The sequence below is a fragment of the Cucurbita maxima genome, unplaced genomic scaffold, assembly GCF_002738345.1.
Source record: "Cucurbita maxima cultivar Rimu unplaced genomic scaffold, Cmax_1.0 Cma_Scf00011, whole genome shotgun sequence".
Classification (NCBI taxonomy): Eukaryota; Viridiplantae; Streptophyta; class Magnoliopsida; order Cucurbitales; family Cucurbitaceae; genus Cucurbita; species Cucurbita maxima.
The window spans coordinates 1,592,204-1,609,733 of record NW_019272027.1 but is presented as its reverse complement, the minus strand read 5'-3'; the positions used below and the strand labels follow the sequence as shown (position 1 = coordinate 1,609,733).

The 17,530-nt window shown below is 36.7% G+C and overlaps 2 protein-coding genes across 2 annotated transcripts; both read left to right on the top strand.

Annotated features, from left to right (window-relative positions):
* The first annotated feature begins 7,656 nt into the window (after positions 1 to 7,656).
* On the top strand, positions 7,657 to 10,987 carry LOC111486057 (cyclin-A3-1-like). The gene is made up of 7 exons (XM_023133059.1): positions 7,657 to 8,071; positions 8,843 to 9,087; positions 9,175 to 9,250; positions 9,690 to 9,763; positions 9,860 to 10,043; positions 10,182 to 10,316; positions 10,699 to 10,987. The coding sequence occupies exons 1-7, from the start codon at positions 7,796 to 7,798 to the stop codon at positions 10,795 to 10,797; spliced, it is 1,089 nt and encodes a 362-aa protein (XP_022988827.1). The 5' UTR covers positions 7,657 to 7,795; the 3' UTR covers positions 10,798 to 10,987.
* Positions 10,988 to 12,768: 1,781 nt separating this feature from the next.
* Positions 12,769 to 16,165, top strand: LOC111486091 (TIP41-like protein). Its single transcript, XM_023133099.1, has 8 exons — positions 12,769 to 13,071; positions 13,789 to 13,974; positions 14,411 to 14,501; positions 14,794 to 14,910; positions 15,030 to 15,089; positions 15,191 to 15,232; positions 15,389 to 15,517; positions 15,868 to 16,165. Exons 1-8 carry the CDS (start codon positions 12,932 to 12,934, stop codon positions 15,976 to 15,978), a joined length of 876 nt encoding a protein of 291 aa, XP_022988867.1. The 5' UTR covers positions 12,769 to 12,931; the 3' UTR covers positions 15,979 to 16,165.
* The last annotated feature ends 1,365 nt before the right edge of the window (positions 16,166 to 17,530 follow it).

The following is a 17,530-nucleotide window of genomic DNA, read 5'->3' as shown; positions in this document are numbered from 1 at the left end:
CTAAGTCGGAGTGAACCAATAGCTGTAGGAACGGTTAGGAAAGGAGCTCTCTAGGTAAAAGACCCTCCTGTTGAAACTAAATGTTTTGTTTTTGAAAAAAGGTCGAACATATTTGTCATATGGCTGTGTGCTGTGTAATTTGATTGGTTGTGTGCTGTGTAATTTGTCGATTGTGTGCTATATAATCTATTGGTGTGTGCTATGTAATTTGTTGGTTGTGTGTTGTGTAATTTGTTGGTTGTGTGCTATGGGTTGTGTAAGTCTGTTGTCGAATTGTTGGTGGGCTATAAATATTGGGTAATTGATGACTGTTAAACACTGTATAAACTATTGGCTGTGTTTAGTTGTATTTGATGATTGAGTTCGATATAAGTTGTATGACACAATATATGTGGGGACCTATTGCATGCATATTGTGTTTGTTGATGACAATGGCTAAGGGACTCGTGGTAATAGTTACACGATGTGTGTTTCTGGTAACTAGCCACTAATAGTCACTTTCGATGATGATGGTAGAAAATGACTATCAAAGCAAGGGTTAAACGTTGTGTGTTTAGGGTAACCAACGGATAGTCATTTTGAGGAAATAAGGAGGGGTGTTGATTTTCTCGTGGTAATGGTTACACACTGTGTGTTTCAGGTAACTAGCTCGGGATAATCATTTTAAGAAGTAAAGGTAGACATTGATTTTCTTGTGGCAATAATCACCCGCTGCGTGTTTTGGATGATTAACCACGAGGGTTCCTCAATTTTGGTTGATTATCTTTATTTATGTATTTGACCCGATAGGGAAGTTTCGTACTGAGTATTTTAATACTCACCCTGTTTTTAAAATGGTTTTCAAGCGAAGCTATGGCACGGAGGTGACGAGTGGGATGCCAAAGTTAGTTATGGGGTGACACAAGGAGTTTATTTTTATTGGAATTTCACTTTCATGGATAGACGTTTTCGAATTTAAATCATGTCTGTGGACACCTAGTTTAGATTACCTTTTGATTTTAATTTTTTACATTGTTTGAACATTTTTAGGCAGCATTTTTTAATCTTTTAAAGGGTACCCACACCTAATTTTAATAAATTATCGTTTTTGCATAGTTTTCATTAATTTTTAAATAAACAAATTATTTTTGGTAATGACCCTGACCGCTACTTATAGGATAAGTCGAGTCGTTACATCTGGTATTAGAGCCCAGTTATGGGATTCTGTAGATTGCTGACATCGTAAGCTAAAGAGTCGCCCATGACTGAACGACAAACTCTCGTCACTTCCAGGTACGCTTGGCCATAAAATAGATGAATATGTATTGTTGAATATTAATGTTACGTTGACTATAATGGGTGATTTTACGTATACTTGTAAGTCTGGATAATGCATGTTGCATAATGTACGAACATGTAGTGTCAAATATTGATATTTTGATTGACTATCATGTGTGGTTTTACGTACTTGTAAGTCATCAAGTAGTGGATAATACATGTTGCATAATACCCGACTGGAAAATTAAATTTCACGAGGTAATTGTTGATTAGGAATGAAACATGGAAAAGGATGTCTGGCCAAGTAACAAATCGGGGAGTAAATGTGCTTGAAACAGGCTGTCAAGGGTACACGAGGACCCATCTTTAGAGGCCCCACTTCAAGAACAGTCAGTAAATGCAAACCCAAATTCGGGAATAGGAGTTCCCCAATCTGATCCACTTGAGAGCAAACCTTGATGCTCTAGAAGTACCTAATATGACCTCGATGATGGGAATGATGCAATCCATGGCACAAACAATTGGGAAATTGGCACAACTGATCCCGACCTTAGTGCAAAGTGCCAGGAAGATGACCCATCACAATCGAGGGGACCCCAACGCGATAGAAGGAAGCAAGTATTTTTGAGCTTTCAAACGTTAGGACTCCAAAGTATTCGAGGAAAAATCCAAGGACCCTGTCATAGCTGAATTATGGTTGTTGGCTATTGATGAAATTTTTTGACGCATGAAGTGTTTGGAGGAGCATAGACTGAGTTGCGTGACTTACTTGTTATGCAATGATGCTAAACTGTGGTGGCAACCAGCCTGTCGGGCAATTGCTGCGAACGAAGATGATATCACCTAGATGTAGTTTAGAGCAGCATTCCTTCGAAAATACTTCAAACCAGTGGTGCGATGTAAGAAGCAACGTAAATTCCTAAGCATAAAGCAAGGAAACAGGTCAGTAGAGGAGTATGAACGAGAATTCACCCGCCTGTCCCGTTTCGCCCCAATAGTGGTTTCAACAGAAGAGCTGAAAGTAGAATGTTTTGTTATGGGCTTGAGGCCCGATGTCCGAGGGGCGGTGTCAGCTCACCTTCCACCTGATTATGCAACATCATTCTGACTTGTCGAGATGCTCGATGATAGGGAGTATCCGACGGGACACCCAAACCTACTTAAACACGACGGTTGACCAGAAGAGAAAAAGAGAACAAAGGTCACCTACCTCCTCAAAGGTACCGTGGCACCAGGCTAAGAAAAATTTAAACCAAAAGCGTAGGCAACCAAAGGCTCGCCCATAGACACGCCATGTGACAGACCACGTTGCACGAACTGTGGGAGACGTCACCCAGGGCAGTGCAGATTTAAGAATTGGGTATGTTTCAACTGTCACCAAGAAGGCCACGTTGTCGCGCATTGCACCCAGGAGAGAGCAACAACTAGTACCAACAGACCCCCTGGTAACCAACCAACCTCAAACCCGAGGCCAGCTCCGCAATAGGGTCGAATATATGCTACCACTCACCAGAAGGCAGAAAACTCCAACACGGTAGTCACAGGTACGCTCTCTATTCTTGGGCACTACACTAGGGTCTTGTTTGATTATGGGTCAACCCACTCCTTTATCTCTACTAACCTTGTAAAACACGCAAGAATAGAAATTGAACCGCTAGGGTATGGGCTGTCTGTGGGTACCCCGACAAGGTAAGTATGGAAGCCTTCGAGAGGGTAAAGGACTGTCAACTGTGTGTGTCGAACCACATGATGGATGTGATGCTGATAGTCTTAGATATGGCCAATTTTGACGTCATCTTAAGAAGGAGTGGTTATCTAAAAATCATGCTTTCATTGATTACTTCAATAAGGAGGTTGTGTTCAGACCCCCTAGTCAGCCAAGCTTCAAATTCAAGGTGACCAGGGTAGAAATGGTCCAGAAGATAGTCTCGGTATTAAAGGCAAGGAAGATATTATCCTAGGGTGCTTGGGGGATATTAGCTCATGTGGTGGAATTAGGGCGAACCGAGACGAGCATTAACTCAATGCCAGTAGTGAGAGCATTCACCGACATGTTCCCAGAAGATCTCCCCGACCTACCCCCGGAGCGTGAGGTGGAATTCAAAATTGTACTTGAGCCAGGAACAACCCCTATTTCAAGAGCTCCGTACACAATGGCCCCAGCTGAAATGAAAGAACTAAAGTTGCAGCTCCAAGAGCTATTGGACAAAGGCTTTATACGTCAAGTGTGTTCCCTTGGGGAGCCCCAGTGATATTTGTGAAAAAAGAAGGATGGCTCTACGTGTTTATGCATGGACTATCAGGAGCTTGACAAAGTGACAATTAAGAACAAGTATCCTTTACCCCAGATCGACTACCTGTTCGATCAGTTGCAAGGAGCAGTTGTGTTCTCAAAGATTGACTTACGGTCAGGCTACCATCAGTTGAGGATTAAAGATCTCAAAGAGAGCTTTTCGAACAAGGTATGGACATTACGAGTTTAGGGTGATGTCGTTTGGCTTGACCAACACTCCAGCAACATTTATGGGGTTGATGAACAAAGTGTTCAGAGAATTCTTAGACAACTTCGTGATCATCTTCATCGATGGTATCCTTCTACACTCCAAGACTAGGGAACAACATGAGGAACATCTCAAGAAGGTGTTGACCACTCTTGGGCATGTAGTTTCACGAATGGGAATCACCGTAGATCCAGCAAAGATTTAAGTAGTGACGAATTGGCCTCGCCGACCACAGTGACAGAGGTACGAAGTTTCCTTGGTCTAGCAGGGTATTATCAGCGGTTTGTGCAGGATTTCTCCAAGATCGCCACCCCCCTCACTGAGTTGACCAAGAAGGGAAAGTCATTCACTTGGAATGATTAGTGCGAGGACAGTTTACAAGAACTTAACACAGAGGTTATTAACAACCTCGATACTTACAATGTCGTTAGGAGATGGACGCTTCGTAGTATATAGTAATGCTTAAAAAAAAGGGTTAGGGTGTGTCCTTATGCAACATGGGAAGGTTATCGCCTATGCTTCACGTCAACTAAAAGAGTATGAGCGAAACTATCCCACCCACGACCTAGAACTCACACTAGAGGTATTTGCACTGAAGATTTGGAGACACTACCTTTATGGAGAAAGGACCCCCACTGACCACAAGAGTCTTAAATACTTCTTTACTCAGAAGGCGTTAAACATGAGACAACGCAGGTGGTTGGAGTTGATTAAAAATTATGACGTGGAGATACTCTATCACCCAGGAAAGGCGAATGTGGTAGCTGATGCGTTGAGCCAAAAATTAGCACACACGTCTGCCCTAATCACCACACAAAAAGCTATCCAGTAGGATCTGGAACGCACCAATGTAGTTGTGGCCTTGGGGAAGGTCGCAGCTCAATTGACCCAGTTAACGGTACAACCGATCTTGAGGCAATGTCTTATTGATAGAAAACATGGCGATCTAAATTTGGTTGGAAGAAGACGTTTGATAGATGTCAATCAGATAGAGGAGTTTTCGTTGACAGTCGATGGGGAGCTCTTGTACCATGGGTGGTTGTGTGTGCCAAATGATGAAGAACTGAAGGTAGAGATCCTACCGAGGTTCACCACTCGCCATTCGCCCTACATCTTGGTAGTACCAAGATGTATTAGGATTTGAAACGACATTATTGGTTGCGGAATATGAACCGTGATGTAGCCGAGTTTGTGAGCAAGTGTCTGGTTTGCCAACAAGCCAAAGCCCCAAGGTAGAAGCTAGCGGGGCTATTACAACCACTGAGCATACTTGAATGGAAGTGGAGAACATCGCCATGGACTTTATCGTGGGATTACCGAGGACAGTCAGAGGCTACACAGTCATATGGGTTGTGGTTCATAAGCTCACCGAGTCAGCTCACTTCCTGTCAGGGAAGTCCACCTATTCCGTGGATAAATGAGCTCAGTTGTACTTGAAGGAAGTAACAAGACTGCAAGGAATACCGCTATCCATTTTGTCAGACAGGGATCCCCAGTTCACATCAAAGTTTTGGAAAAGCCTTCAGCAAGTGTTGGGTACACGACTAGAGTTTAGTACCGCATTCCACCCATAGACAGATGAGCAAACTGAATGCTTAAACCAAATTATGGAAGACATTTTACGTGCCTGTATGCTGGACTTTGCCAGTAGTTGGGACACACACTTGCATCTCATAGAGTTCGCGTATAACAACAGTCATCAAGTGACGTTGGGTATGACACCTTTTGAGGCCTTATACAGGAAGAAGTGTCGATCTCCAGTGTGTTGGGATAAAGTAGGAGAACGCAAGTTGTTGAGCCCCGATTTAATGCAAGCAACTAATGAGGTTATCCAGAAAATAAGGACTAGAATGGGTAATTGATGACTGTTAAACACGGTATTAACGGTTGATTGTGTTTAGTTGTATTTGATGATTGGGTTCGATGTGAGTTGTGTGACACAATATACGTGGGCAAGTGAGAGTACTTAGTTATTTCCCTGTCCATATTTCTTTGGCAACTTGAACTCCAAGGGTATTGACGACCCTCTATTGATAAAGTAAAACAACATCGACCCAAAATGTTTTTGGCAATTCAGAATGAATTCTCATACTCTTTGCCTGCTCATTCAATATTTTGTTCATCCTTTCAACAACACCATTTTGTCTTGTTTTGTTTTACCGGCAATTGTCCTCATTAATTGAATTCTCTCAACTACACAAAATGCTTTCAATTATGAATCATCGTACTCTCCTCCATTGTCAGACCCAGACAATTGATCTTCAAGTCAGTATAATTTTCAACTTCAGCTTTCCATTTCATTGAAAGTGGCAAACACATATGACTTGTGTTTTAAGAAATAGATCCATACCTTCCTGCTGAAATCATCGATAAAGGTGACGTAGAACTTTGATCCGCCAAGGGATAGAACTGGAGATGGTCCCCAAACGTTCGTATGAACCATTTCCAGTGCACTTTCTTAAGTTCTTTGACAATTTTTGTGAAGCTAACTCGTTTATGTTTTCTCATAACATAGTTCTCACAAGGACTCATATCAACATATTTCAAACCTTTCAAAATTCCTTGATGATGTTAAACGCCATGTTTCTTGACAGCGTCAACCGGATCAACCATAGGACCTAACGATCCTTGAGCTTCCACTGCTCTATGGTCATGGTATCCAGCTTCACCCCTGATAGAGGTTAGTGAAGATCTTTCTTCAATCTGTGTTTTCAGAAACTGAAATTCGATCCATCAAACTTTTCAATTCCAATATTTGAACTTTCCATCTTCACAGATCATAGTGAATCTTTCTGATACCAATTTTTAGGATCGCATAAAAATGCACACACTCAATTGCTAAAAGTTTCATTGGTGACCCTAGTATACATCACTATCTAGAGTATATATAAAGTTTCAATTTACTAAATATTAGATTTACCAAAAATATTTGTCATATATATTTATCAAATCTTTACGAAATATCTATCTATATATCTCTACCATATATTTTTAAAATATCTAACATATATATTTGTACGACATAATATTTATCTATATATTTCTGTCAGCTGCATATCCCGAACAACTTTTGGTAACTAACTAATAAAATATTTACCCATGCACCTACTCAAATTATCATTTTTTCAAAAATTAAAAAACGAAAAAATCTAATCCAACTTGTATATAATGATTTCTACCAATTTAATAAAATAATAATCTTATTTTAAAAAAACTATATATATATATATATATACACGGTAGGGACTAAGAATTGCCCCATAAAATATTTTTTAAAATAATTTTTAATTTTTAAAAAACTCGACTAAAATTAAAAAAAAAAAACATAAAAATAGATCCTTTAACTTAATTAAATTTTCTATAGTAAAAATAATTAAGATAAAATATATTTATTTATTCGTTTTTTTTTTCAATTAAGCGACAAAAACATTAAATATAATATGTGAATTAAAAAAAAACCATTCAATAATATACCAACACCTTCCTAATAATACTAATATAAGTGGTTACTATATATATTTATATTAACCAGTAGTTTCAAATAAAAAAAATACTATATATATTTTATGATACGATAATTGAATATTCATACTATATTATTATAAAATGAATAAATTTATTTATTTTGTTTTATGAATATTTATTTTATCACAAGAAATTAAGTCTAATATATTAGAGGTGAAATTAAAAACTTTTTAAAAATAAAATAAAATAGATTATTGGATAAAGCAATATTCTTTATTTATCTAAATTAAAAAAAGAAAAAAAAATGATATGGCGCAATTTTATCTAAATTTTCGCTACTATCGCCAACCGCGAGTAGCTCAGAAAGCGGCAACAAATGGATTTGAAATTCATGAAAATGGCGGTATTTCTCCCTCCTCTTCCTCTCTATTTCATAACTCCATTCCGCTTCCAATGGATTCCCAGATTCTCGTTCTCCTCTACCTCCTCCTCCTCCGGATTCCTTCTGCGGCAAACTCTGCAACTTCCTCATCATCTCTCAGCCGCTCGGAATCGGATTCGTTTCGTCTCCCATGGACGCGTCGGAGTACCTCAAACCTTCCGTCCGAACTTCGAAGAAGCGCGACTTAGAGGATCAATCTCTGCAACTGGCCTCCGCCAACAAGAGAGTGGCGCTTGGCGAGATCACCAACTCGTTGATCTTCAATACCAGCCAGTGCTCGCTTTCTGATCAGGAGATGACGGATAAGGATATGGACGAGGAGGAACGTCCCGATGGAACCTCTGTTGATTGTTCGAAGAAGTGTCGTTCTGCATCTAGCATCTATAACCACCTTCGATCTCTGGAGGTATGGATTCTGCTTCCGTGTCTTTGGTTTGGCTAGTTTTTTTGTGATTGCGATAATGTGTATATTGAAGCGATTATATGAACTGAGGATTGCGATATCTTTACTTTGTCTTGGTTTTACATATCCATTTGGCAAGTTCTCTGTGGTCGAGATATTGTGTGTAGTGAAGTGGTTGTATGAACTGACTGCGGATTGCGATGTCTTTTCAATGTCTTGAATTTTACTCACCGGTTTTGCTAGTTCTCGGCGATCGAAGTGGTTTTATGAACTGAGGATTCATATTTCTGTTCTTCCAGCATTTTAATAGTTTCATCGTTATCATGTTCCTTTACGATACATAAATTATCGATAATTTGAAATTCCTCGCTACTAATTGTTATTTAATTTTTTTCCGACTGTTGCTTCTGCTATACTTTTGGATGGAATTTCTCGTGCTTGGGAGTTCCAAAATTATCATAGGGCAGGATAGGTTCTTTCTCGAATATTTTTGTTTGGATTTGGGACAATGTTTCGAAACACAATTTTCTGGCTCAATTTCATTATTCGGATTAGAAACATTTTTATATAATGCATTCAGAATCACAAGTTTTTTTCATAAGTGAAGTATGTAGGTTCATATTCCTGCCTGCCAGTTTCCTCATCTATCAACGCGTTCAAACAAAGCAATGCCACTCTTAATCCCATTATTTTATCTAAATAATAATCCTCAAATTTAAGATTTTCAACTTTCGATATATTTGATCCAACTAATTATTTCCTTGCGTGAATTAGATGGAACTGCACATGAAGGTACTGCCCAATAACATCGAAAAGGCTCAAAATGGTGATTCCATTTTAAGTTTCACTTATATGCGAGAAATTCTTGTGGATTGGTTAGTAGAGGTTGCTGAAGAATACAAGCTTGTATCGGACACCCTATATCTCACCATATCACATATGGACATATACTTATCCTCGCAAGCTGTTGACAAAAGCAAGCTGCAGCTTCTTGGTGTTTGTTGCATGCTTCTTGCATCGTAATTACCGAGAACCCACTTGTTATATTTGATCATATTTATGGCATTCGTTATAAATCTCATTGCTATATTGATTGGGTTCTGTAGAAAGTATGAAGAGATCAATCCTCCAAATGTTGAAGACTTCTGCTATATAACAGACAATACATATACCAAAGAACAGGTATTCACCTACTCCTTTCAAAGTCTTTCATGTCTTAATTTGTGCTTTCGCTTCTAATATTTTGGCACTGTAAGCATCTGGCATTCCCGTTTTTCCTAAGATTAGTACAATACAAGGAAGAACCTATCCATCTGCCATGTCTCTATATCTATATTAAAGTCGATCAATATTCACAATATGCATTATAAACGTAGATGAAATATCCATAATCTCAAATAATAACATCACGCATATAAATATAAATCCTAACTAAATTGTTCCCAAGTTATAAGTATAATTGCTAGTATTTATGTTCATACTTTTATTATTCATAATTGTTTTTTGATATTAAGCTCCAATTCTTTCCCACATTTCTTCTTGAAGATCATGCAACGAATAGGTGAGTTGGTAGGCCATGATAACTGACGAAGTGTGTTATCTGGCTTTGTTTAATCTGCAGGTATTGAGTATGGAGAGAGAAGTACGCAAATTCTTGAGCTGTGAAGGTGCCCCCACCATAAAAAATTTTCTCAGGCAAGAATGCTCTTCAACTATCTTATATTTAGTACCTAAAAACATATATTTCTTCTTTTCTCTATATGCGGTTAACTCATTGTTGCCTTCCTACAGAATATTCACACAAGTTTCTTTGGAAAATTGGAAGGCTCCAGACTTGCAATTCGAATTTTTGAGTTGTTACCTTGCGGAGCTAAGTTTGTTAGATCACCGTTTTGTACAGTTCTTACCATCAATGGTCGCTGCATCAGCTATTTTTCTTTCTAGATTCACAATTCAACCAGATAAACATCCTTGGGTAAGAGATATGTTCGTAGCTTCTTTAATAACCGATTTATGAAAATAGTTTGACAATGTTTCTTGCTAACTTCGTCATAAATATGATATTATGTTTTTCAAGCGATGACAAACTTTGTTGCTTGACCACATTTTGCAGTGTTTAGCGCTGCAACATTACTCCGGTTACAGACCATCTGAACTGAAGGAATGCATTCTTGCCATTCATCGCTTGCAATTAAATAGAAAAGGAAGCTCTTTACAAGCAATAAGAACCAAGTATAAGCAGCATAAGGTAATGTGTATACATTTAGTTATTTTGCTTATTCTTTTGAGTTGAGACGTATACACTGATAGGAAACTGAAAAGATTAAACTAACGTGGTGAGTGCATATGTATACTAGTTTGGGGCACCATCTTCTAAAATTAAATTAATCAAGGCTTATACCCGAAGTATCGTATTATTGTGGAAACTTGTAGGATTTCATTGCCTTCAATACTAAGTTTTGATTTTATTAGCAATTTGATATGGGTATTAATCCAAATTTCTCTGGTTTTACATAAACGAAGCCAACATTCATCTCTTGTAAAGAGGAAAAAAAGATAAACTTAGAAGCTTTTGTTTTTATAGTTCCATCTGCTAATAATATTTAATGATAAGTCTTTTCATTTTTCAGTTCAAGTGTGTGGCCGAGTTATCTTCTCCCTCAGAAATTCCTGCATATTACTTTGAGGACATTGACAAGCAATCATTCAACAGGTTCTTGAGAACTTAACTGTTTGATTACCTTGAAGCTTAAGCCCTTCCTTTTCCCTTGGCTAGCATAACATGCACAGTAACCATGCACAAATAATGAGTATTTGTTGCTAGTTAGATAGAAGATACCCCTCTCTCTCTCTCTCTCTCTCTCTCTCTCTTCATTGTAAGAATGCAATTGAATCATAATGAAAGTTCTTATAGTTGAATTAGTTCTTGCACTTTGTAAGCTGCTATTAAGCGAATTACAATGATAAAGTTTAATGAAATCACTTGAAGAATTTTGGAGAAAAATTGCTCAAATCTATAAGTTCAACTTTGCAACTATATCAAATGTCACAGGTTAGTAGTAGATATGGTATTGGCAATGTCATGGAGAAGATCATTCTCTTAAAGTGCTGTGCTTTACTTGGTTACGAACAAGGGAAATGGATCCCTTTGTATAATACTCCAAAAGACACCTCTAAAATACAAATTGAATAAGTACATACGAATTCATGTATATAGAATATATTTCATTGGTACGAGGCCTTTTGAGGAAACTAAAAGTAAAGTCATGAGGGCTTATGTTTCAAGTAGATAATATCATACCACTGTGAAGAGTCATCATTCCTAACATGGTATCATAGTTATGCTTTAACTATGTCAATAGAATTTTCAAATGTCAAACAAAAAAATTGTGAGTCTCGGAGGTGTAGCTGAAAGTGACCTAAGTGTTGAATAAAGGGGAAATTGTGAGTCTTGGTAGCTGAAAGTGACCCAAGTGTTGAATAAAGGGTATACTTTGTTCGAGAGCTCTAGAGAAAAAGTCGAGCCTCAAATAAGGGGAGGTTGTTTGAGGACTCCATAGGCCTCAGGGAGAGACTCTATGGTCTACTTTGTTCGAGGAAGGATTGCTAAGAGTTGTTGGGAAGGAGTCCCACATTGGCTAATTAAGAGAATGATCTACTTTGTTCAAGGGCTCCCAGAGAAGAAGTCGAGTCGAGTCGAGTCTCGATTAAGGCCTCAAGGGAGACTCTATGGTCTATTTTGTTTGAGATAAGGAAATGGTCATAAGTTTATAAGTAATGAATACATCTCCATAGACAATATGGGAAAATCAAAAGTAAAACATGAGAGCTTATACTCAAAGTGAATAATATCATACAATTGTAGAGAGTCGTGGTTCCTAACACGTGTATCATAAATTTAGCTTAATTTCTAATATTTCTTTCCGCTAGATTTCCATGACTCCAAGCTTCTCATTTCTTTTAATAAACAAGTTAACTTTTAACATTTTTTGAAGAATGCACTCTACGTATAAGCTTCCCGAACAACAACCTTCAGAAGTTCTACCACAATAAGCTATGTTAGCTCGACTCTAATACCCATCGTTAAAAAAGTTGAGAGTACTTTTTAAACTTACTCGTTTCTATATACTAAACAGACAGTTTGATTAGATTATGGTGGGATATAATTGTGCATCATCCATTTTTCTCTCTCTAGATTCACCCCGATAGCTTTAGTGCCACATTAATGGTTGACTCAAGTACAATCGATCAAATCTTCTCTCCTAAAAGAAATAAACGACAAAAGATTCGACGTTTATTATTTATTTGGAAAGCATGCTCATGCTTCCTTTAGAGTTTCTCTTAAAAAGATAGATTCAAATGAATACCAAACAAATTTCGACTAGCCATTTGAGTGTATAGTACTAACCTACTCGACCTCGACAACGCATTTTCATTCTAATATTTGCGACTGGTTTTCAAGTGACGACAAACTTTACTACATCATTATCACAATGTTGTTAGCGTTTAGATACTTTCAAATTACTCTACTTACCAGACATTAGACCTAAAGAATAAATTATTGTCGTTCTCGACTATAATATTTAAATTTTTTTCCTTTTAAACCATAGAAATATTTTTAAATTATAAATTTTGTTTAAACTATAGAAAATATTTTTTTATTGCAAACATTAAATTTTATTTCAAAAATACTCAGAGAACTTTACGACAAATTCTTACATCGTCTCTAGCATAAGCCCTAAGGTGGACCCGCGTCAACCCGACGATCCCATTGTTCGTCGAACTGGCGGAACGGAGACGCAACAAAGACGAAGAAATTGAAGAAGCAGGTCCGAAATCTACCACCGCCGATTGCGTGTCGTAATGGAAGTTGAACTGGACGAGAAGGAATTGAAAGCCGCCGGAGCTGAGCTCCTGATCGACGGACGGAGAGGTATCCGTATCCATGGTTGGGAGATCGAGACTCACAATCGCTCCATTCTTACCTCCTCCAATTTTGAGCTGTACTTTCTTTTTCTATCTCTTTATATATGATATCTATTACTGATTTTCGAAAGAACGGTGGCTCCTTCTAAATTGAACTTCTTTACTTCTCCGAACTCTGGAAATGGATTTCGCTGTGAAGTCAAACAGTTTCTCCTGCTTTGGAGTCCGCTTTTGTCTTTCTTGAATTTAATTTGCTTGTTATCACTGCAATTAAATGCATCGTTTGCCTCAGTTGTGCTTCAATTATAAGCGTAGGTTTATGTGTTTGTGATGGCAGATATCTGTTGACTACGAATTCGTAACTTAAATTTCAAACTGAGATACGAGTTGTTGTAGCTGTCAAGCCATAGCTTTCTTTTCATACTTTATACTGTATATAGCATTGTTTTGAACTACTATTGCTGTAGATTTTAGGCTTTGGATGATATAATACTGTTCTTTATCATGAATAGAACGTCCACAGATTATTTTCTGTTCCGAGGTGTTCTATAAGGAGCATGTAGTGATCGGTTTTAAGTTCTATTAAGAAATGGAAACGGAGGGCGCCCAAATTGTTGGATGTTCTTTTGTTGTTGCTAAAAGTTAATGGTTCAATTTGTGCACTTAGTAGAGAATTGACTATCTTTATTCATTGTAGTTTCAGTTGAGATGATCCCCTAGACATGCTCACAAAAAAAATAAAAAATGTCGAAGAACAGTTGCACTTTGAATAATATCACTCAATCTGCTTGTAGATGGGAGCAGAAACTTCAGACATCTCACTTGCCAGAGATGGTGTTTGGTGACAGTTCGTTAGTTCTCAAGCATATGGAAACTGGAATTAAAATTTATTTCAATGCCTTTGATGCTCTAGCTGGGTGGAAAAAGGAAGCTCTGCCTCCTGTTGAAGTTCCTGCAGCTGCACAATGGAAATTCAGAAGGTAACGACTATTTTTCTTTCTTGTTGACCCATGGCTGGAAAGTATTATTAGATTTATGTTTAGAAGTCATAGTTATACATTACTTTATGTTGTTTATAATTTAGCGGCTGGTGAAATTTAGGGCCACTTCCATTTGGTTTATCTGTCTTGGTCTGTAGGCATCTTAGGGAAATCTTGGTGGAAGGACTTGATTCTTTGAAGGGATGCTAATGCATAGCTATTAATCCATTTGAATTTAAATGCTAGTATCTTTAGTTCTCAAAGATAAACATTGAATGATTTAAGTGTTTGCTGGAACTTTGTTCTGGGATAAATTAAATTTATGGCTCTTTGGTCTGTCTATTTTTCTGTAAATTATTTCCTACATCTGATGAAAGTTTTTCTTGATGGATAAAGTATATCATTGTAGGGTCTGACACACTTTACTGATTTGCAGCAAACCTTTCCAACAGGTGATATTGGATTATGATTATACATTTACAACGCCATATTCTGGGAGTGAAACAATTGAAATAAATGCAGAGAAGGTATGTTCTTTTGTCCTATATGCCTCTCAAAGCTGTGGTTTCTGGTTGAATCGAGTGCTTGAATAACTTCCGTTGGTTGTGGAATTTTCTGACCTATTAATCTTTTAGGGGGTTGGAATTTTCTTCTTTATCACCCCCTTCGACGTTGGTTCCTTGGCTTTGCAGCATCAATTTGATTAGCTAATGTGATTACAAGGGCATTTAATTTATAAACTGAAGAATGCAATCATTCTCTGTCGCTGTATTCTTTGCATTCTGCTGTGTCAGTAATAGTATTTTCTTTTCTGATCAGCATGGAGGAGAAGAGAAAACATCTGCAGAGAATAATGGTCTCTGTTGGGAGGACAGCCATGAGAAAATTGATTTAGTCTCACTCTCACTGAAGGAGCCTATTCTCTTTTATGATGAGGTGGGAATCATAAAGTATAGAACACATAAATAAAAGTAATCTGTATATACTTTTCTTTTATCCTCCGCTCTTGGTAGATTCTTTCCTCCCATGACCAAACTGTGCATGGAACTCAACAGGTAATCTTATATGAGGATGAGTTGGCTGACAATGGTATATCACTTTTAACAGTTAAAGTGGTAAGTCACCAAATTCTGATGTTACTAGTATGAAAATAATGTTCTTATTAAAGTATTATGATATCAACATAGGCTTGTATTTTTATGTTTTGATTTTCTAGAGAGTCATGCCAAGTTGCTGGTTTCTTCTTCTACGTTTCTGGGTAAGTTAATTTTCTGAGCATTTAATAACCATTTGTTTAAGAATCTGTAAACCACTTAACCCACTTATCATTGTCTTAGCATTTTTATAAGAGAACATTACGACAATAACAATTTTAGTTCTTTTGCTTACTTCCCCTCTACCTCTGTATGTTCAGCTTAGAGTTGATGGAGTGCTTATGAGACTTAGGGACACTCGTCTGCATTGCGTATTTAGCAACAGTGAAAATCCGATAATTCTTCGAGAAAGTTGCTGGAGAGAGGCTAAGTTTCAAGCTCTAGCTGAAGTAAGTTCATTGGCTTGCTTGTTGTATTAGGGAAAAATGTGTCAACTCAAAATATAAAATATTAACCCTTGGGAAAGATTCTCTTTTTAAAAATATCATCCTGAACATCGTGAAAATGAATATAAACGTGCATGCTCGATTTTAATTTCGAAATCATAATATTATGCATAGACATGTTAGAAGCAAAATGTGAATACATGCTAGAAAAAGGCAAAAGTCTTTTGTATAGTTAGTCTTGCTATGATAGTCTATTTAACCTTTTTCCATAAGCTCATAATTTCAGTTGTCTTGTACATTTTGATGATGTTTTTATCCATCAACATTCTCTAAATCACTGAAACGATTTGCAGAAAGGATACCCGACTGATTCTGCTGCCTACAACGATCCGAGCATCATCTGCGACAGACTCCCGATCATTATGCAGAAGACCCAAAAGCTTAGAGTTTCTGGTAAACTATAATCATGTAAATTGGCTTGCCATCATTCTAGTCGAATTAGCATTTCCTCATGCATGTTGTTGTTGAATTCTTTTACTTTCAAGTATGTATTCCATGGCTTATGTTGGATACGTTAAACTTGTTTGCATTTTGTGGAAAGGAAACTGGAAAAGTTCAAAACATAAACAAGGTAAAGGATATTGGAAAATACTTCTATTTCCTCCCCCCAAAATTGCATAACTAGAAAAGCCTACTCTAGGAAGCATTTCCAAACAATCTATGAACATAATAATATCTTTTGGCACCTTTGTAGTTGGATCAGAATTGAGTGGCCAATTCATAGGTCAAACCCATGGTCTAATCAACTAGTTTTTCTCTGTACCATAGGGCACAAACTTTTCCCTTGGCAATTCTCTAGGGACTTAAGAACTCATCAAAGAGTTCAAAATTTCCAGTTCTCATTACTTTTAGTTTCTATGGTTTTAAAAAAAACATCATATGATTCTATAGAATCTTCATAAACAGTCCTTTTCGAGTGAAATTTTAACTATTATAACCATAGAAACTAAGTTCTTTTTAACTACAAAGGAAAAAAAAAAAAAACAAAGGCATTTATGTGGCTTTCTATTCTTCAAACTTTATCTCAATTGGTGCTTGGGATGGATATTAAAAGAAAATAAAAAATGATATGAGGGGACAAAGTAATGAACAAATTATGGCATATGATATGAAGGGAAATTGTTGGCATTGTGTGGTTGGTCGGCACTTGGGTAGATTATATTTATTGCTACGTTAGGACTGTCTCCCTATCCTATCCTATTGTCTTAACTATGAAAATGTTAAACATATAAACTAATGATGAATTTTCAAACATACCTTTAACCAAAGTTTTCATTTAGGCTATTGCCTAATTTTTTTTTTTTTTTTTGGGTAAATGATGTACATTGAACTTTAGGATAAGTTAAGTTTGACTTATGCTCATAAATTGTGAAAAAAATTTGATTTTTCCTCTTGAATTTCGAAATTTTGTTAATACGTTGGAAATGAGTGATGATCAATGTGTAAAAATAGGAAGATGTACACAACATAATCAAACATCATTTACGTATTCACGTAAGTTGATGTGACAATGGTGTAAAAATTAATCATTTTAACGATATCTTTTTAAATGAAATGAATAGTTACAATGACATTAATTTATTTTTAAGCAATATCACTAATGTTTTTTTAAATTTTTCACGACAATTGTCACATCAATTTTTATATTTTATTTTAAAAAAAGATATTTTTAAAACAATTTGAAACATTTAAGAGTATTCTTGAAATAGGAATAAGTATAATTTAACTCCGATAAAAAAGTTGATAAAAAATTTGAAATCTAACTTTTGTCCATAGGGCTCATGTCCGATGATGAGGTCACCATGAAGAACAAAACCATGTCTCGTCTTTAAAAACATATGCACTACTTAGCTTAGAAACTTGTGGTGGAAGATCTAAAGAAATCATTAGAGATATCAAAGATTCAAAAAAAAAAAAAAAAAAAAAAAAAAAAAAAAAAAAAAAAAAAAAAAAAAA

Coding starts and splice junctions, on each gene's coding strand:
- LOC111486057 (XM_023133059.1), top strand. CDS start 7,796: ATGGACGCGTCGGAGTACCTCAAACCTTCCGTCCGAACTTCGAAGAAG. Junction 9,251..9,689: donor ATACATATACCAAAGAACAG/GTATTCACCTAC, acceptor TTTAATCTGCAG/GTATTGAGTATGGAGAGAGA. Junction 9,764..9,859: donor ACCATAAAAAATTTTCTCAG/GCAAGAATGCTC, acceptor GCCTTCCTACAG/AATATTCACACAAGTTTCTT.
- LOC111486091 (XM_023133099.1), top strand. CDS start 12,932: ATGGAAGTTGAACTGGACGAGAAGGAATTGAAAGCCGCCGGAGCTGAG. Junction 13,975..14,410: donor GCACAATGGAAATTCAGAAG/GTAACGACTATT, acceptor ACTGATTTGCAG/CAAACCTTTCCAACAGGTGA. Junction 15,233..15,388: donor TTCTTCTTCTACGTTTCTGG/GTAAGTTAATTT, acceptor CTGTATGTTCAG/CTTAGAGTTGATGGAGTGCT.